General features: G+C 48.2%; 1 protein-coding gene across 1 annotated transcript; it reads right to left on the bottom strand.

Annotated features, from left to right (window-relative positions):
• Nucleotides 1-6,109: 6,109 nt before the first annotated feature.
• Nucleotides 6,110-21,242, bottom strand: LOC144102478 (uncharacterized). Its single transcript, XM_077635742.1, has 3 exons — nt 21,048-21,242; nt 14,583-14,836; nt 6,110-6,227 (listed from the first exon to the last, which is right to left on the bottom strand). Exons 1-3 carry the CDS (start codon nt 21,240-21,242, stop codon nt 6,110-6,112), a joined length of 567 nt encoding a protein of 188 aa, XP_077491868.1.
• Between the last annotated feature and the right edge of the window lie 182 nt (nt 21,243-21,424).

Here is a 21,424-nt window from a genome sequence, read left to right as displayed (position 1 = left end):
AGAATGCTTCTGGACGGGGCCTTCATGCACAAAGCTCTTCGGCAAATATGAAGGATTTGCAATACCGGAACTGCGGCAAGTTGTGCTATTCAGTAGGTACACGGGAATGGGCACATTAGCCGAAAGACAGTGACGCAAGTGGAGGGGACAGCCCTCGCGTCGTACGTGATAGCACTTGTGTCGCCCTCTGCGCTATTTCTAACATTAAATGGGATTCGAGGATGTACCGCCGCTACGAAATTAAAATAATTGCTCTTAACTCTAGAAAACAGAGTAATCTGGTATTCCGCGTTCAGCACGGTCAGTTATCTGCATGTTTTACACGTCGTCGTCTTTCTGATTAAGCCTGTCATTACCATGCTCCCATGAAAGGAATCAATAGGATTTTTATTGAGCTTAATTTAAGAGCGACCACCTATTTAAATACAGATATTCTCAGTAAGTTGCAGGAGATTTTTATCAAGTAATGAGAGTTCGAACTTTACTTGGGCAAGATCAGTATTCAAGCATGTGATTTGTTTTGTGGGTAAAGGTGGCTCGTTGCTGTCATGGCTCTTAATTAATGGGTTCTTCTTCTGAAGGCCCGTTTTGTAATTCCCACATCTACATACCACATAGTCGGTGTTGGTGTTGACATTTACTATAAATAAAATGTGCAGCATTCCGACACTGTGAACGTAATATATATATATATATATATATATATATATATATATATATATATATATATATATATATATATATATATATATATATATATATATATATATATATATATATATATATATATATATATATATATACGTTCGCTCTGACACAATCTGCCAGCTGCTTAATTTTCATCAACGTCGTCAGCAAAGTGGAGCGCACTGCAAAATAAAAGCTTCTTCCCATGATCTCCGAATTTTCCTCTCTTCCAGCCAAGTTATTGCAACTAGTGCCCTAAACTCGTCACTCCATCTGAGTCTGTGCCGTTCGCGAATGTGCCTTCCTTCTGTTCGTTTTCGCTTAGTCACGATAATAGACCATCGGGTATGTGCCCTCTGCGCATATCTTATCCGGCCCATATTCTATGCTTGTTTATATTTTCCAAACTGAAACATCTTAAATTCGCATTTTCTTCATAATCAGTGCCACTTTCTATTTCTTCGTGTTGCAGTTTTAGTCGCTTTCCTATTAAAAAGGCAGGGATATGCTATACATCTGCGCTGTGTTTTTCTTATGCCTTAGAAGTCATTGGGATAGATCTCACGCAACACTAAAAGAGCCAGCGTAAATTCCAAACGCCGTGAAACTCCCGCGGTGAAGTTCCTTTTTCGGTTATTGCCAACGTAGAGACGCCTGCCTGTACGCAGAATGACTGCAATGCAATGCTTGACGTTGCGTGCCCGCCGTTCGAAGGAGGAAGGAGGAGAAGGACTTTAATGGAGCAGGAGGCCGTTCGAATGTTCGAACCTTCCAGCAGTGGGCATGCAATATCAAACATTCCTTGGTTTGTTGATTATCAACCAAAACTTTGGTTAAGAAATTAAACGATTATACAGAGAAGACGAGAAAACACTTCCGAGGGGACAGCAACAATCGCAGCTAAGACTGCGACGACAAACAACATTCGACCGTTACTCCCCTGCAGTTGTGCTCCTTGTGGTTATGTTTATGCTGAACGCAGAGAGGCGCTTCTGTTGTTGCAGTGATGACGATTACTATAGGTTTATTTGAAAAAAGCATGACCCTCTGCTTGCTCGAGGAAATCACAGGATGCAGCACGAGGTTATATATAATCCGATGATGTCGGTCAACTGGTGTGGCAAGAGGTAGGAGGGCCATGAATTCAATTCTGCCTTTGTTCTTGCGAGTTGGCCACTCCAAGCTGGTACATGGTCAAAAGAAAACGATGCAAAAGACAAAGACAAATGACGAACGCGCGTGAGAAAGACTTACGTGCGCCTAGAAACACTGGAGGAGGAGGAGGATGAGGAGGAGGAGGAGGAGGAGGAGGAGGAGGAGGAGGAGGAGGAAAAGCTTTATTAAAGTGAAGGGGGTTTGGCGAGCTTATGGGTGGGGCCCTGATTTCAGGGCCCCACTGGCTTGAGCTGACCTGCGGACCTGTTGCATGAGGGCCCGTTGGTCCTCCAGGTTATCGCTGGTCAGCAGCGCCTCCCACCGCTCAGAAGATGTGTTTTACGCCTGTAGAGTGTTTGGTTTGGCCCCACGGGCCCCACATTCCCACGAAATGTGGAAGGGTGTAGGGCGGGTCTGCACCAAACCCTGGCCAATCCCCCATCGTACGTATGTGCCATCGCTTCAGAGGCACCAAAACTAACTTTATTTTCTGAAGCAAGCCAGCTTAAATATGAAATGGCACCCACAATACCCCGTCTAGCAAGGAAACAAACACCACATAATTGCTACACGTATATTTTGGAGAAATAAATCTGCGCTAAGAAAGCACAACCGAAGCATGTTCAAGGTGTAGTAATGCAACCTTCCCGAGAAAAATGACTGTGAATCAGGCCGAGGGGCATCAGAATGATAACAAAATTCCTAAGAAAATCAGAGTCAACAAGTTCGTCGCAAGGCGTTGTCAGTTTAAGGCTAAAAGTCGACACTGCATGAATGAAAAAATTCTCTAAATCGAGGTCTTTGCAATATACGTGTCAAAAGCATATAAAAGAGAAACATTGCAGGAGCTGCAAAAAGCAGTAGCATGGAACTAGAAACAGCCAAACTAAGAGCGCAGGAAAAGCTGTGTCATAAGCAGGGCTGAATGAGAAATATGCCGGGGGCTGCTAAAAGCTGACGAAAAAGATCTGAAAGCAGTAACAAGGTTCGTTTCGAAGTCAGAGTCAACGAAGCAGAAGCCAACTGCGATCTAGGCAAGTGGTTTACTTGTTCGAAAGTAAGAAGGGGTTGTTGAAGGATGCTGAACTGGGCAAGTTGAACCCGACCGCGGCGGCCGCGTTTCGATGGAGGCGAAACGCAAATGCGCCCGTGTGCTGTGCGATGGCAGTGCACCCAAAGATTCCTACGTGGTCGAAATTGTTCTGGAGCCTTCCCCAAATACAGCACCTCTTTCTTCCTTTCTTCTTTCACTCCTTGCTTTATCCCTTCCCTTACGACACGGTTCAGGTGTCCGCCGATATGTGAGACAGATACTGCGCCATTTCCTTTCCCAAACAACCAATTTTCATTTTCAATTCCAAGTTAGAGAGGATACATGTTTTGGTAAATTTTGGGTGCTCTGAGAGAGGTGAGACTGTTACTGTGCCTTTTCCTTTCCTTAAAACCAATTTTCATTTTTTTTTTCAGCTGCCGCTTGCTTGAATAATGGCCTCAAGGGTTTCTTTTTTAATGCTTGTTTTCCAACCTTATAAACTTGGTTTTGCTGGTAAAGGTTGGTGAATGCAACGTTTAAATTGATCAGTGAGGTGACTGCTCGAGCAATTTCGTTATTTTAAGTTGTACTCTCGAACGTTATCATTTCGTCACTTACCTGTTCGGAACTGCACTCTTCGCCTACATACGTATCCTGGGACTACACACGTTTTGCAATCAGTATATCTCGTTGAATGCTTTTTTGATGCATCCATTGTGCTTGTCTTTTGCCACAGAATAGCATATACCTGGGAGCCTGCATGACGCGTAGAAAACAAACAAAACAAAACAAACAAACAATATTATCTGAGCTTAAACAGAACGCAACTCCGTGTTCTTTCCCTCTATTTTTTTTTGCTCTCTTCCTTAGTGCCACTTGCAGTGGAGATTTGGAAGCGAAGCAATTTCTCGGACACCTTGGAAAGCAGAGTTCACTGGTAACCTGCGATCAGTGGACCGCGTCCACTTGCAGAGGAAAGCCTTTTTATCCCAGGTCATGTAGATAGGCACGTAAACGAAACTACAAACGGAATAGCATCCAGCGCAATGTCAAAAGAAACACAGCTCGCTCAAAACACTCCATGCGCATTCCTCTTCCCATATATATGGCTCGGGTGCGAAAACGTACCCCTACTTCGACGAGCTAAGACCAGAACCTTACAAACACAGCACTCGGACACCGTGGATATTTTGTGAGGAGTTCCTTCTCACATGCTTAGGAGAATACCCAGAATAAAAGCAGTCAAATATGAAAATCACGAAGAGGAAATTCCTCCACGCGTTCGGACCTGTGTAGGTGGCTGGACAACTTTACCAGAGCAGCTAAGTTTAGCTAAACATGTTAAAAAGCAAGCATTGCAACTACACCAAGAGTAAAAAATGCGGGACTGAAACCCTGAGCGCTAAGGGTAGTGGTGGTAATAACTCTTTAACGACACATTTAGGAGGACTTTATTTATTTATTTATTTATTTGTTTGTTTGTTTGTTTGTTTGTTTGTTTGTTTACTAATACTGCAAGCCATTACGGCACAAGCAGGAGTGGGACGATACACAAGAGCAAGCTGCTAGTTTGATACATCAGACATTTTTCCGAAAACCAAAAGCGCACAAAAATACAGAAAAACATGATTAAAACCATGGCGGATGCTTCCAATACGTACACAAATAAAAGTTACATGAGATAATCTTCAAGCTGTTTTGGAAAATTATTCGAATCAGTTACTGTAGCCGATAAGCAGTTCCAGTCTGCAATAGTTATTAGAAAAGAAACTGTGTTTAAATGCTTCCGTTCGCGCAAAAATTGGAACTAGGGAGTTATTGTGATCATGTCTGGTTCTTCTATCTTCTTCTTCGAGCTTCTTCAAGATTTCTTTATACAATTACATGAGTCTATGTTTAGCTTACCTGCAAGTATTTTGTGCAAAAAATTTAACCTGTTAAGTTTTCTACGAACCGCTAATGGACGGATACCGTGTTGCTGCATCAAAAGTTATGGGGGATCTACCCGTTCATAATTGCTGAATATAAATCGAACAGCATTCCTTTGTACGCGCTCCAACTGACTGGTGTCTTTTTTTAGTATGGGGGTCGTAAATTACCGCCGCGTATTCTAGTTTGGACGTAATAAATGTATTATAGGCTAGCAACCTTGTTTCAGTCGGAGCCGTTTGAAGTTTCCGTTTTATGAACCAAAATTCCCTTAATGAAGAACCGCAGACATCTGATATATGACTAGACCACGAAAGTGTGTTCGTTAGTGTAACACCCAGACACTTATAAGACTCAGCCTCATTAACTTAACTATCCTGTAGCCAATATGGGAAAATGCTGGGTGTGTTTTTTCTAGTTATCCGTAATAGCACAGTTTTCTCCGCGTTAAGTTCCATGCCCCATATCTTCCACCAATTGTCAAGCGCAAGAAGAGTATTTTGTAACAGGGCATGATCGCCAGTGGATAAAATTTCTTTAAAAACAACAGAATTATCCGCGAATAATCTGACAGACACGTCACAATGCACTACATCAACCAAATCTATAACATAGATTTAAAACAAAAGCGGGCCTAAGACGCTGCCCTCTGAGACACCAGAAGTAACACAATGCATCAGATGATCAGCCCCTAATGTCATCAAACTGTCTCCTACCGCTAAGATTTGCCTGTATCCATTGATATATTACGTATGATAGTCCGATTTGTTCTAATTTAAACAGAAATTTTCTATGTGGCTCCTTATCGAAGGCCTTTCGAAAGTCCAAAAACAACACAACAGTTTGACGTTGAAGGGCGGGGCCCTTATTCTGGAACTCCGTTGGCGAAGGCTGCTGCCTTGGCTCTTGTGACGAGGGCCTTCTGGCCCGTGCCGCCGGAGCTGGACAGAGCTGCCCTCCTGCTTTGGCTTTTCTATGACATCTATGCACCTGTGCTCCTGACAGGCCTATACCACGTGATATATGTCTGCCTTCTTCCCGGGAAGAAGACGGCGCGAGGAATGTGGCGCGGGAATGAACTGGAACGCCATATTGGCAGCCAGGATTAAGGGCAGTTTGACGCGGCTTGTGCGCCTTCCTTTACACCCCCAACTCACACAATATTTCATAGAAGTAACCAAACGACAGCTTTGCTGGGGACAAGCATCGTTTATTCATTCTCAGCAAATAGGTGGCGATGAGTAGAATGGAGAGCCATCAATGAGCATTCCATCAATCATGAGTGATTGTTGATGTAGGCAGTGTTCAGTAGATGTAGGCTCTGGTCCGCTCCTGGACGTATCCTGGTCGGCTGTGGTACACGGAGCTGCGGGATCCGGTCACCACTGGGGCGTGGTGGTAATCGGTCTGCTGGTATGGAAGGCTGCACAGGAAACAAGGACAAGATAAATAACATCATTTAATGACGAAAACAAGAGCCTACAATACCGGCAGCTTTCTGGAACATTTGTCATCCACGAATTACAGTGCGGTGGCCGCACCAAGTTCCCCACTATTATCGACATCGTCGTCAGTTTAGTTATTATTACATTTTGATGAGCGACGAAATGAAAAAAAAAGAAATGTCTCGGTGTGATGGCATTCCGTATTCTGTGGTGTTTGTTACCTGAGAACCACGCGCAACAACCACGTTTTTACCAACTTACCCAATTTTTCCACCATTTTGCATGTTTTTTATTTGTTTTCTGATTACGTCACTTTACTCCTGAAGCTACCCTTCCCTACTCCTGAAGCTACCCTTCCCACAGTTCTCGGAGCAACCTGTACTGCGGAGTAAAGTCCACTGGGCACTTCGTCTTTTACAATATCCGGAGGCTCACCGAAGCCGGTCATCACGAATGAGGGTAAATGTTATATCAAGGATAGAACAAAGCCAGAGTAGTTTCTATGCACGCCCCTCTCCCCTGTGGCATATACTTCTTACTCCATCGTCATCATTACAGAGCCATACCTTGAATAGAGCACCTCTTCGGACTGACTTTTTTCGCAAAAAAATGGCCTTAAGTAGCTCTGTCTACATGAACCAGGTTTGATCACCAAAACTTTGTGACGTTCCTTGTGTGTGCTACGAGGTTCCGCGTTCGACGGCGCGGCGTAGACGGAGACCCAGATGACAGCGGCATCATCAATTACCCAGCCATGCTCGTTGAGAGTGACGACCAGAACGAAGGGGTTTAAGCCCAACCGGACCCCCTTTCCATAGTGTCGGCACGAGTCGAACGCCGCCGCCGCCGCGGGGAAACGGGCTTTATCCTCCCCAATTACCGTGACGGTTCCATGGGGCCTCGTTTCGGCGGGCCTGGCCCCGTGGCAAGACGGTGGGCATCATCAATCAACCCTCCCGAGCACATCCCAGGACAAGGGACCACTTTCCCGGCCTTTTGGTGACCTCGCGTTCCGTCCTTGAGGGGCGAGTGTCATTTGATGGAGAACGGAGGCCGGTGACCCGCGGGAACTGTCAGCGGGCCAGAGCGCGCCTTACCTTGAGGAGCGAGTGTCATTTGATGGAGAACGGAGGCCGGTGACCCGCGGGAACTGTCAGCGGGCCAGAGCGCGCCTTACCACAGCCGACGCTATGCGCTACCTCGAAGACAACCTTCTTTCCCTCGGACTCAACACGTGAGGGGGGCGAGACCATAAGTGCGGTGGTATGTTTGTGCGCCCAAGTGAAATCCCTAGCCCCCCTCCTTCCCCTCCGGCGTGGGCGTCCTCACCCTAGGGAGTGTGGGGAGAAGAGGATATAAAAATCGACAAGCAGTACGGAAGAAGGACGCTCAGGACGACATCGTTCGCCAAGAGGGCCTTCAGCGCCGAAGCCCGACGGCGTGCAGCTTCTGCCAGCAACCGCTCGAGCTCAACTCCGGAGCCCCTCCATCGTCCCCATGAAGTCGTCGGCACGTAAGCTCGGACGCCCCAGCCTCTGAATCTTAATCATGTATAATTATTGAATATATCTGTTTGTTTAAACTGAGCCATACGGTGCCTCTTTGCCTCTCCGTCCCGTGTGGACCTGCGCATTATGGGGGTCATCACACTGGTGTCAGAAGTGGGGTCTGAAAAGCAAATGTCCTCTGAATGTTGCGACATTCATGACTTCAAAATTGTAATCAAAAGGGAATCACGGGACTGATTGTGGGACTTTTACCCTCATTTGAGAGGCTTGAGGCACCGGAGGGCTTGAAAAAAAAATGTCTTTATCTGAGGGAGCTCCCACTCCACAGCCGTCGCTCGGAGCAAGCATGCTGGCATTAGGAAGCGTCATTCCGACGTTTACGGGAGATAAGACAGGGGTTCCAATCTGCGATTTCTTTTCCATGCTAGAAGAGATTGGGAAAATGGGGGGATGGTCCGATGCTCAAATGCTGGGAATGGCAAGGTGTGAGATGGCAGGAGCTGCTCATGATTTTGCATGGCGAGACGAAAAAGTAAAATCCACAAAATCATTTGCGGAATTTAAGAAGCTCGCGTTTGAGCATTTCGACACTGAACCACGTCACGTGCGGGTACAGAGGTTCCGTGACGCCGGACAGATGGTAGGGGAGGACGTGCGAACGTTTGCGTCGCGGCTTCAGCGCTTAGCGCGCGATACGTTAAGCAGGGAGGAGGAAGGAGACCAGCTAAAGAAGAAGTACGCGGAGGATATACTTAAAGAGGAAATGACCGCTTTGTTCGTGGCTGGTCTGCAAGACCCCGTGCGCCGGTTCGTGCTCTCGCGCAAGCCGAGCAATTTCGACCAAGCCGTGGAGGCCGCATTGGATGAGGAACGAAATGAGGCGTTAACGACAGCCGCAGCGAGAGTACGCGTCATAGAGAGAGCGGTGCTCAACCCTGAGGTTGCTCTCTTGACAGAGCGGTTAGATCGCTTAGAACAGCTGCTATCTCAGCAGGTAGAACGCCAGGTTGAAGCGCGCGCTCAACAGCGCCCATTAGCTGGAAACCGGAGACCGCCACAAAGCTACAGGCGCGGTATGCGAGATTTTGAAGAAATCGTATGCTTCGCTTGCCAGGGTCGCGGACACATCGCCAGGTTCTGCCAAAACGTGCGCCGTGGGGAGCCACAAAGAGAAGCAGGCGAGACACGCCCTAAGCAAGCCTACAGCGGGGCTCCAGATACCGAGACAAAAAACTAGATAGTCCTCTCCAGCCTGAGGAGCGTGGGGAGGGAGCAGTGGATGATGAGGTGGTGGTAGTTTGTGTGGCCGACGAGGCATGCCCTGTTGTGCGTTGCAAGTTAAATGGTTGTTGCATGAAATTGTTGATAGATACGGGGTCAAAGGTGACATTGCTTAAGGAGAGCAGTTTTAACACGCTTCGAAGGAAGGGGGACCGCGAGTTGTTGGAAGCGTCTGGTGGTATGGCAACCAAATTTGTAGGCATAACGGGGGATCCTCTTGGCATAAGTGGACTCTACCGGTTACACTTCTCTCTCGGCGGAATTGCATTGGAGCACCCCTGCTACGTATGCCCGGACACGGTGTCTCTGCCAAACGGAGTGTCAGGTATATTAGGGCAGGATTTTTTGAGAAAAGGGAAGGTAGTAGTTTCATTCTCTGAGGAAGAGGTTAATGCGGGCGGATCAAAAGTTCCGTTTTTGAACAGGAGAGGGGCTGAGATTCGCATTACGGATATTGACACCCGTCAAAATGTGGGATCATTGGAGAAGGTATATTCGCGGGTTGCCGTCAGGCTGGTCGATGAGGCGGTCGTCCTTCCTTGGTCGGAGCACATTTTGTACGCGTTTGTGCCTTCAAATGTAGAGAGCGGCGCCGTGGGAGTGCTTGAGCCGGTCGACACTCTCAGCAATGGCCTGAAGGCAGCCGCGTGCCTGGTGGCAGTTAATGACGCCCACAGAGTGCCCCTACGGGTGGTTAACTGTAGCCAGCAGCCACTGAGCCTTCCCAAGAACAAAACATTGGCTTTATTCACCTCTGCGATAGAGAAACGTGAGCCCACCGATACGGTACTCGCAACTGTAGAGCATGCTAGTCCTTCGGCTGCTCCAAAGGTGTCGTTCGATCTTTCTCACGTAAAATCCAGGGAGAGGGAGGCTCTGGCTGGTTTGCTGAACGACTACTCGGAGGTATTCGCCGCGTCCAACCTGGATTTGGGCTGCTGTGGCGTTATAAAGCACAGGATAGAAACCGGCACTTCATCGCCCGTTTACCAGCGTGCGTACAGGATTCCTTACTCCCAACATGAGGAGATGGAGCGGCAGGTGCAGGACCTGATTAATCGCGGCATTGTCGAACACTCAAAGTCACCCTGGGGAGCACCAGCACTATTGGTGGAAAAGCCAGATGGCTCGTATCGGTTGGTAGTGGACTACCGCAAACTAAATGACGTAACTCGCATCGATCCATACCCCATCTCCAATATACAGGAGACGCTTTCTCAGCTGGGCTCTGCCAGGTACTTCACGGTAGTGGACATGGCGGCGGGATTCTGGCAGATAGCAATGGATCCGGCAGATGCCGAGAAAACGGCATTCAACACGCCCTCAGGGCACTATGAATGGAAAAGAATGCCGATGGGTCTGGCCAACAGCCCTGCTGTCTGGCAGAGAACCGCTGATGTTATCCTGGCAGGTCTTCTGGGGAGGCTGTGCTTCGTGTATATGGATGACATAATCATATACAGTGACAGTTTTGAGAACCATTTGCGCGATATTAAGCAGGTTTTGGTGCGACTAAGAGGAGCGGGTCTCAAGCTGAAGCCCTCTAAGTGCCAATTCCTCAAAAACGAGGTGAAATACCTCGGGCACGTTGTTTCAGCTGACGGCGTGCGACCGGACCCTGAGAAACTAAGGTGTGTCTCGGATTTTCCATCCCCGACTAGCGTCCGCCAGGTCCGGCAGTTTCTCGGCCTGATCGGTTACTACCGAAGGCACATAGAGGAGTTCGCCAAGCTCGCTAAGCCGCTCACCGCCTTAACAGCCAAAAATGTCGCCTTTCACTGGGACGAAAACGCGGAGAATGCTTTTGGGGCCCTGAAAAGGAAGCTAATGAGTGCACCGCTGTTGCGCCACCCGGATTTTAATTTGCCCTTCGTTATGGCCACAGATGCGTCAAAGTTCGCAGTTGGTGCCGTGCTATCTCAGGTTATCGAGGGCAAAGAACATCCCGTTGCTTTTGCTAGCCGACAGCTGAGCCCCACAGAGCAAAAGTACGGAGCTACGGAAAGGGAGTGCCTCGCCGTTGTCTGGGCAGTAAAGCTCTTCAGATGCTACCTTTACGGCCGCAAATTCAAGCTAGTCACAGACTGCCATCCTCTGAAACGGGTGATGAGTGTCAGGGACCCTAGCTCGCGACTCGCTAGATGGAATCTACACCTGCAGGAATACTGCTTTGAAGTTGAGCACAAGTCAGGAAAGACACATCTGAATGCTGATGCACTCAGCCGCACAGCTGCCGTGGCAGCTATAGAGGAGTTTGTCCCCGTAGTCGACCCCGCCGAATTACGCACAGAGCAGTGCAAAGATCCTGACCTGAAGCGAATAATCGAAAGCTTAGAGAGCGCACCGTCTCACCCCGAACAGCTAGGTTATTTCATTGGCAAAGACGGCACCCTGTGTCGGCGCACGAGGCCAACCAGGAAAGGGAGACCAGAGAAAACCGCTTGGGAGAGAGTCGTCATACCTCGGTCGTGGACAGAAAGGGTTCTTCGCGCGTTTCACGATGCGCCATGCGCCGGTCATTTTGGCGTAGCGAAGACACGCAGGCGTGTGGAGCGTTTGTACTTTTGGAGTGGCATGCGACAGGGTGTTAGAGACTACTGTGCGAAGTGTCATTCCTGTCTCGAAAGAAAAACACCCAAGGGACGAAGACCAGCTCCAATTCAGCCGTTCCCTGAGGTTTCGGCTCCCTTCGAGCGGACAGGTATGGACATAATGGGCCCATTGCCCACGACCACTTCCGGAAACAAGTACATTTTAGTATTTGTCGATCACCTTTCAAAATACGCGGAAGCGGTAGCACTCCCAGATCAGAAGGCAGACACGGTTGCAAGAGCATTTGTCGAACAGATCGTGCTCCGACATGGACCCCCGAGGCAACTCTTGACAGATCGGGGAACGAACTTCGTGTCGCAGCTAATGAGGAGAGTTTGCGAGCTGCTTAAGATCGCTAAGAAGCAGACAACACCGTACCATCCGGCTTGCAACGGCGCGGTGGAGCGACTGAACCAAACCGTGGCCGGGTTCCTGTCGCATTTTGTTTCGCGCGACCAGCGGGACTGGGACTTGTGGCTCCCGTATGCAATGTTTGCCTACAATTCCGCAGCCCACGAGAGCACGGGCGAATCGCCATTCTTTCTTCTCTACGGCCGAGACCCGGACCAGCCTAGTGAAGTGCCCGAGTGCCCCCGTCGTGTCCCATACGCTTCACTGGACGACTATAAGGTTGAGCTAGAATCGCGCTTGCAAGTGGCGAGGGACATCGCAAAGGAGGCCTTAAAGAAAGCGGCGAACCACAGGAAGGAGGTGCACGATCGCAGTGCTAGAGACGCGCCGTTTGATGTGGGGGACAGCGTGTACATTGAAAACTGCCAAAGGCAGATTGGGCTAGCTCGTAAGTTCCAGACGAAGTGGAGAGGACCGTGCGAAGTTGTCGAGAAGCTTTCTCCGGTAAACTTCAGAGTCCGAGACGTGAACCGGCGCTTGATAAGGATACACGCAAATCGCCTCAAGTCGGCACCGGTTCAGTATTCACGAAATGAGGAAAGGGAAAGCGCGGATTTTGATGGGGACAGAAGTGAAGCGGAGCGCGCAGATAGTTCGCAAGAAACGCCCTCTCCTGCATTTGTTCGGCAGGCGCCAGAGGTGATGGCCGGAATGCCACCGGATTTTCTTCATGCATTGCTAGAAGAAGAAGCGCGCGAGGTTGCCGCGCAGATAACGCCAGGAGAGGCTCCTGCCACGAGCCCTCGCGAGTCCCAAAGCAGACAAAGGGTCACAGACTTACTTAGTATGACTCATGAAGGCCGATATCCGCTGCGAAATCGGAAAGCTAAGTCGGACTAATGGCGTAAACAGAGCGGAGTTGTGAACTGGTTAGAATTGTGTAATGCCGCAGCTCATAACATTGCTATGTGCTTATGTGTTAAGTTATCGGAGTTGGTAGTTAAACTCTGTCATTAAGTAACACCTTCACAGGAGAGCATGCGGAGCGCATGCAGAACCTGTCCTACTTCCTTTCGTTATCTATATTTTTGTCTGTGCCGTGATCGTGCTAGAAGTGGGAGCTCCTCTGTAACTGTGGTAAATTTATTTCGTCCAGTTTGGACTAGAAAGGAGAGGCTTGGGTGCTGAGTTTCATGTTTATCTGTAAAAGAAGATCAGTGCTGCCCCTGGAGACGCCAGTTATGACAGCGGAGGCATATGGTGTTGTGCAGTGGTGTTGAGTGCAGCGAAAAGTGTTTTGTCGGACGCACTGTGCGAGGCGATTCAGAAAGACAAGGGGAGCTGCATGGACTCAAATGTTCGGAGAACATTCTTCTGGAGGGTGAGCGAGTGTGACGTTCCTTGTGTGTGCTACGAGGTTCCGCGTTCGACGGCGCGGCGTAGACGGAGACCCAGATGACAGCGGCATCATCAATTACCCAGCCATGCTCGTTGAGAGTGACGACCAGAACGAAGGGGTTTAAGCCCAACCGGACCCCCTTTCCATAGTGTCGGCACGAGTCGAACGCCGCCGCCGCCGCGGGGAAACGGGCTTTATCCTCCCCAATTACCGTGGCGGTTCCAGGGGGCCTCGTTTCGGCGGGCCTGGCCCCGTGGCAAGACGGTGGGCATCATCAATCAACCCTCCCGAGCACATCCCCGGACAAGGGACCACTTTCCCGGCCTTTTGGTGACCTCTCGTTCCGGCCTTGAGGGGCGAGTGTCATTTGATGGTGAACGGAGGCCGGTGACCCGCGGGAACTGTCAGCGGGCCAGAGCGCGCCTTACCTTGAGGAGCGAGTGTCATTTGATGGAGAACGGAGGCCGGTGACCCGCGGGAACTGTCAGCGGGCCAGAGCGCGCCTTACCTTGAGGAGCGAGTGTCATTTGATGGAGAACGGAGGCCGGTGACCCACGGGAACTGTCAGCGGGCCAGAGCGCGCCTTACCACAGCCGACGCTATGCGCTACCTCGAAGACAACCTTCTTTCCCTCGGACTCAACACGTGAGGGGGGCGAGACCATAAGTGCGGTGGTATGTTTGTGCGCCCAAGTGAAAGCCCTAGCCCCCCTCCTTCCCCTCCGGCGTGGGCGTCCTCACCCTAGGGAGTGTGGAGAGAAGAGGATATAAAAATCGACAAGCAGTACGGAAGAAGGACGCTCACGACGACATCGTTCGCCAAGAGGGCCTTCAGCGCCGAAGCCCGACGGCGTGCAGCTTCTGCCAGCAACCGCTCGAGCTCAACTCCGGAGCCCCTCCATCGTCCCCATGAAGTCGTCGGCACGTAAGCTCGGACGCCCCAGCCTCTGAATCTTAATCATGTATAATTATTGAATATATCTGTTTGTTTAAACTGAGCCATACGGTGTCTCTTTGCCTCTCCGTCCCGTGTGGACCTGCGCATTATGGGGGTCATCACAACTTCTTGCCTTGTTGGTAATCAGCAAACACTGAACACAAACTCAATAGGAGCTTCTTGCAGGTAGAAGGCATGCATCAAGACTGCGTACTGCATTGTAAGGAAAGCGACCATTTTCGACGCGAGTTCCGTAGCCTGCTCGCCCGGTGAGTGGGTAATGGGGGACGACGGTGGACTTTGGGTGCACCAGCTTGTTATGCTCGACGGTGTAGCCGTACTCGTGGTGTGGCGCGTGCACCAGCTCCTTGTGCTCGGCCACCACGGGTGCTCTGACCACGGCCTGGTTCATCACTGGTGTGTGGACAACCGGTGCATGAACCACGGCGGCGGGAACGCCGTAGGTGAAGACGGCACCGCAGTGGACACCGGCAACCAAGAAACAGGCAACGGCGAGGGCCTGTAAGGAAAGAAGCGATGAACGGCATGGAGGTTTCTCAGTATTCTTAGATAACAGTTCACATCAGCCGTTTATGAAAACTGGGGCATTTTGTCCTAGTTTCATCTTTAATCACAGAAGAGAAAAAGATGAAAATAATCTATACTATAGTCGGATACAACTCAAGAACGCAGCGGCTTTTCCCTGTCGGAGGAGCCCCTTCCAGCCAATGGCGTCGGCCGATTCTCAGTACCCTGCTAGCGCGACAATAGTGGCAGGGAGCGGCACCACAATGGAGAGAGGCGTCTTTCTCTGATCATGGAGGGAAGAGTTAACCCCATTTCATCTATCACTCCCTGCTTTGTCACACTAGCAGGGTCATTAGAATTGGCCGACACCATTGGCTGGAAGGGGCTCGTTTGACCGAGAAAAACCGCTGCGTTCTTGAGTTGTATCCGACTATAATTATTATGGCGTCTGGAAGAATCTCAAGAACAGTAATACGGACTGATTAAAGCTATTAACTAAGAACCATGTCACCCGGAAACCAAAAGTGAAAGGACATTTGTACATAGGACCAATAAAAAAATGAGTATTTTCATGTCATGTTGCGATTTTCTTGTCCGAAGAATTAAATCCCAAAGCTTAGCCTCTAGTTGTGGAAGTGGCGACGTTGATGATGTCAGGATTTTCATTTCTTTTCGCGGTTGTTGTTTTCATTCTTAATCATTCTAAACCGTTTTTTTTCACACACAGCCTTTTGTTTTCTTGAAACCTTGAAAGCCTGCCATACACGGCTTCGCCTCTGAGTGCGGTAAACTTGAGAGACGGGATTTGACAGTGCCGCGCACTTGTGCCCGTCTGTTATGCCTTACCTCTTTTAATTTGTGATTATACGAATATTATTGTGATTATTGTCGTTGTACGCTGCCTTCGCACGAGACACCGTGCATTGATTTGCTCACATGTGGCCTCTATTTGCAATTTTACACTCCAGCATTCACGCTGCTTGTCACTGTATTTGTGTGTTATGTCAGTCTTACAACATTGTTTTATCCCCTCAGAGCCACGCAAGTATTGAAATTCACCGCTATTAGCGTGTTTAAATAACACTGAAATTATTTTTTCGCTCTTCCTCGTACGATATGGGAGCTCTAGCTATACCTATCTACTGTCGTGAAATGCGGCGCCCTTCTTGTTGGCGTCCCAGATTCACTGCTATAGATACAGGCATCATCAAAGCAGCGCGATTTGTAGTTTATGTGCTAATTTTTGTGGCTGCTTACTAAAGCTGCTCCTTAATATTGACGTTCTGTTGGTTATTACCGTTATGGAGTTTACAAGGTGGTCCAATGCGCTGACTGAGATCTGCATGCAAGCGAAATTGAAGGCACTCAATAGAAGCGGCATAAGTTTGCTGTTTGGTGCGAGTCAAATCTGCGAGAGATTTTCATTTTGCTGTTTTACAGAATGTATGCCTGAACGGTACATTAAGGTGTCCCAGAAGACGAACTAGAATACGACCATGTTGTCTTACGAGGGTCTTCATGACGCTTGGAAGGTGGATGCAGCCCGAGAAGAGCTGGGTGCTTGTGTCGGTGGCAGAAAAAGTCGGTTGTGCCTTTTGCCAGCTTGACCAGCCTCTTCTATGCCCGTAAGAAATAACCGCCACCTCTCCTTACTTGAACCTTGATTGGATATGAACTCGTAATCAATCTCGTAAACAATCGGGTATTTCATCTGTAAATGGGTATTTCATGTGTAAACCTTGAGAGCGCAAAATAATGTCGAAGATTACAAACCAACTAGGCCCATTTGAAGCTCTGTGCAGTTAAAGTTATCAGAAAACGTGAGAGAATGCCACAGGCCTGCCCTTTCTACGCAGATACTACAGGACTCGTTCCAACCATTTTGACAGATTCCTTTTGCTTTTCCTTCTTTCCCACGTTTCACTGCCTTCTCACGACCTCCTCTTCTCTTTTCCTGTTTCTCTCAGACTAAGACAGCTAGCGGCGGACTATCCAACACTGTCGAAGCTCGGCGAACTTAAATAAAAGAAAGGCTTTACGAGGAACGACTGGTGTGGCAATACACGGCTACGCGTGGCCATGTCTGGTCATTGGCCATTCCGGTCCACAGCCCTAGAACGAACGAGACCGCCCTAGAATAGGTGCAGTCTTTCCGCATAGAGTGTGCGCCGAATCAGTTCGCAGATGGCGTTCAGCGATATGGATTAGCTTAATTGTACTTCTGGATTGAATGTGCTGGTAGTGTAACATTGTACACTCGATTTGTTTGACGCGCTATTTTTTTTTGTCGAAATGCTGGAACCGCTAGAGTGCTTCTGGATGGAATCTTGATGAATAAAGCTTTTCAACACAAGTTATCAGTTCGCAAAAACAGCTGACTTGTGGCAAATTGGGATAGTTGGTACGTACACGCAAATGGGACGTATTGCGTTATCCGTGATAGCGCTTGTGTGAACGTCCGCTGCGTTGGTTGCGACGTGAACCAGGGTGAGTCTATGCGTTGGCTACGCAACTACTTCTTGGCTATCCTATAATTGACATGATTGGCGTGTACTAAGGCTGATAGTAAACAGTTCGTACGCAGCAAAGTATGAAGTTGATCTACTGTAAGTGTGATAGGAAGTGAACGACAATGCCAATCACGGGACAACAGAGAATACGGAAAGAGTTGTTTCCTGTATCTTTTTCATCTGCTGTCCACTGTTTTCCGCTATTCGCTTCATAAATTGCCTTCGCGTTCATATGAAAGGGGCCAGGAATTTTTATTGGCTGGAATAAAACTCTCATTCATGTCTCTTAGTGCGGGTATGTGGAACGTTTGCTCTTTACGAACCATGCAAATCTGCGTAATAATAGTACCTTGCGCTATGCACGCATCACAGACGCGATGTGTAGAAAACCTACACTGTGAATACAGCTTAGGGTTTTTACAGTGTCGATATGCAAGCGCTGATGCTCACAATCAATAGTTGAATTTTTCTGCATCGACACCTTATCCGAGTTCACGGAGGGACAAAGGCCCCTCCCAGGGATCTCCAACTATTCAATTCAATTCTATTGCTTTATTTCTATGCAGTGTATGGAGGAGGCCGAGGAAAGAAAGCCCCGTGGGAGCAGCTTGTGGAGCCCTCGACCCCCTTTACATGCAAGAGCATAGGAGCGGTGCCTGCACCATCGCTGCGATGATAACGGCAGTGTTTGTTTTTTCTCTCCCTTTTCCCATTTTTTCATTACAAGACAACCGTACAAAACATACACGCAGGTCAGTAAAATAATTACACAATGGTCAATCTGCTGTGTTTTCACTGAAAAGCAAATTATCAAGTAGAAATGGTTTTCACACCAATACTTCCGGAGAGGCATGCCGACATTACAGTGAAATTAATGCAAAGAGTTGAAACATAAGATGCCTTGTTTTACAAAATTAAAGGCTAACAATTTGAGTGTAGGAAGGATTTGAATTTGATGGGAGTCAAGGTCGGAATATTTATGCCTAGATTTCATAAAGAGTGTAGATAAGGGACGGCGAAGCATTGGAAGCCCATGATTTGCTCTTGTTTGATTTATCTGCCTGCCTTGCGCCTGCCGCGGCAATATTGTTCCACAAAATATCCGAAAGCTCCATGCGACTCTCAGCCACCCTTTGTTACGCCTTCGTTGCCTTGGTATCGACTGGAATGGGCAACTCGTCGTGTGTTCTGCGTGTTAATTACATGCTCACCTAGCATACATTTCTTGTTATTTAGAGCCCCAGCTCACGTTTCCTCTCTAATAGACGCTGCTTTTTTTTTTATTTGCCTCGGTGTACAGTATGGCGGTTTCTTTCTGTGCGCATTAGTCGGCGCGCCATTTGGGGCAGAGAAAGCGTACATCTACGCGGTTTTTTTCTTACGCTTTAAAATTCATTGGCATACATCGCACGCAGTACCTTAAAGAGCAGGTGTACATTAAACGCGTGGCGCCATTTTTGCAGCGAAGTTCCTTGGATTATTGCCAACATGAACACGCCAAGCCGTACTCAGAACGATACCAGCGGTTCAACTATTTTAGCGGAAAGCATGCGTGAAAAACAGTATTCTCAAAGGTAAAAACAGTCGATACGGGAAAGACGAGGAAACCGATAGCACATATAGACGTTAAGGAGTTCGACGGCAACGACAACATTAATGACAGAAACGGCAACATTTGGCTGCATCCTCCTCCTTGTTGTGAACCTGGTTGGCCTGTCCGCTGTGAGCGAACACGTAGTCTTCTGAAATTATAAAAAGGAGGATTATACGATGGCTAATTTTTTTCTAAAATTATGACACTCTGTGTACTTGTGGGAATAAAGGGATATTGTGGAAGGTCAATGTTTCGATGATGTCTGTTACACTAGCGAGGGGTAGAAGGATCCTGAAGTAGGTCATAGTGTTGTTCTTGTCCAGTCCTGGTGCATTGAAAAAAGCAAACAACCCCAAATTCGAAAACAAGTGACAGGCACGCCTGAGAAAGAGCGGCGCCGACCAACTTGTTTTATTTTTGAAAGCATGCCAGCCTGAATGCGAATAGGCGTGCACAATATAAACTGTTCAGCAAGAAACCCAGAACGACATAACTGCTGCGCGTATTTTGTTTTCTTGGGGGGGGGGGGGGGGGGGTATCCGCCTTAAGAAAGCACAACCTTAGCGTTTTAAGTGCAGTAATGAAACTTAGCTGTACACGTGAGAAATAGTGGCGACTCAGACCCGTGGGCAGCAGAGCAGAAACAAATTTGCAGGAAAATCAGAGTCAGCGAGTTCGCCTCAAAGCGGTGTCAGTTTAAAGCTAAGGATCGGCCCTGCACTGACTGAGTGCAGTAAAAAAAAAGAACTGAAAGGAATTAAAGCACCGTACCGAAAGTCGTATCAAAAGCCGTGTCAGAAGCAAAGGTAAAAGGGAAATATTGCGGCAAACGCGAAGAAAAAATCAAAAGCAAACAAACAAACGGAACTAGAAGAGGCAAAACAAATGTGGTAGCAAAAGCAGTGTCACAAGGCTCATCGAGAAACACGGCGGGTGCTGCTAAAAGGCTGCCAGAAAGATTTAAAGCAGTAACAAGGTTCAACGCTAACGCAGAGTCAACCAACCAGAAATTAACTGCAATGCAGGCAAGTTAAAGGACATCCACGTAGCTGCGGTCTGTTTTCTTGATATCTGCAGTGCCTCCAATATTTTTCTTTAATATTTTAATTTGCCTGATTTATAAACACTAATTTTTGTTCGGAACGGGTTGACAACTACAAAGTTTGCAGTGCTTAGACACACGACGAAAGCATTTGCGGGCGCTGAACTGTGATAACTAGACACAAGTTATGAAGGTAAAGAGGTGTCTAGTCGATGTGTCTATAGTCTAAGATGTGTAGAGATGTGTATTTATGTAGTCGTGAAAAAGCCGTAAATGCCTCCATTGGTCTGCCAACTATTCCGAACCTATATCAGCTATATGGGTGGGTGATTTCTAGTTGATTACGCGCCCATTGTCGTTCCGCTCAAACTTTCAGCTTCTTTACAATTAGCCTTCGACATGAAGGTGACAAGGCAGAAACGCAAAGCAGACCATTAGTGAAGAATTGGAACCTTAGCGTTTCGTATCCAGCAGAGAAATATCGCTCATGTGAGAACCTCTTTCATGAGGGAACCCCGCTCATGCATGAGCCTTTTCCACACGATTGCGAATAAGGTTCCCGAACAGATGGATTGCCGTCTAACTCTCGACCTATTAGCACTCAGCATAGCGGAAAACTGGCCTTGACCCTCCCCCCCCCCCCTTTTTTTTTTACAATATTAACTGTGCAGGCGACTTTTTTCTTTGGGGGGGGGGTAAAAAGAGCCTGCATCTTATGTCGTAACCGAAAATTTCGGCAGTCACAGCTTGTCAGTAACGATTAACCAGGTTAAGGGTCGTGCTGGTTTCGCAACTAGATAGAGAGAGAGAGAGATTTTAATGGAACAGGAGAGGTCTGTCTAGTTGTTGACCTGGCATGCTACTCCCGGTGAGGTTGAAAGAAGAGAACCTTAGAGCAGAGGATGGTGAATAAGAGAGGCAAATGAAAAAAGAAAGGGTGAATGGTGAAATCAAGCACACTCACGCACTCACAAACACACACACACACATGATTGTCAAAGAATGTCCACCAAACCCGTGTCTCAAAACACTAAAGATGCTTTTGTCCCGCGCGCACCCGAAGCCGCGTCCCTCCGGGGTCCAAAGACATGCCACAGATGGTCACGCCACATGGGCCTGAGTCATGAGAACCGTGATGGCTGGGGGGTGCAGGCGCTCCGGGATTTATGCCGTTGGAGGCTATGCAGTCAAAGTGGACATTTGAGTGTGCGCTCTTGTGGGAAGGAGTGACACAACGCCAATTGTTGGTCATTTGCTCTTGGAGTTCTTTTGCTGATAGTTAAGAACTTCTTTTTTTCGTCTGTGTATCTCAATGTGCTTGTAGGTGCTCGAAGTTTCTGTGGAACTGCGTGCGCACTTACTCGCAGAACATATCCGCGGATTACCACTAACGAAAGTACAATAATTAGTCCCGTTAAAAACAAATCTCAAAAT

The sequence above is a fragment of the Amblyomma americanum genome, chromosome 8 (genome assembly GCF_052857255.1).
Source record: "Amblyomma americanum isolate KBUSLIRL-KWMA chromosome 8, ASM5285725v1, whole genome shotgun sequence".
NCBI lineage: Eukaryota > Metazoa > Arthropoda > Arachnida > Ixodida > Ixodidae > Amblyomma > Amblyomma americanum.
The sequence above is the reverse complement of the archived record's forward strand: the minus strand, read 5'-3'. Positions and strand labels throughout refer to the sequence as shown.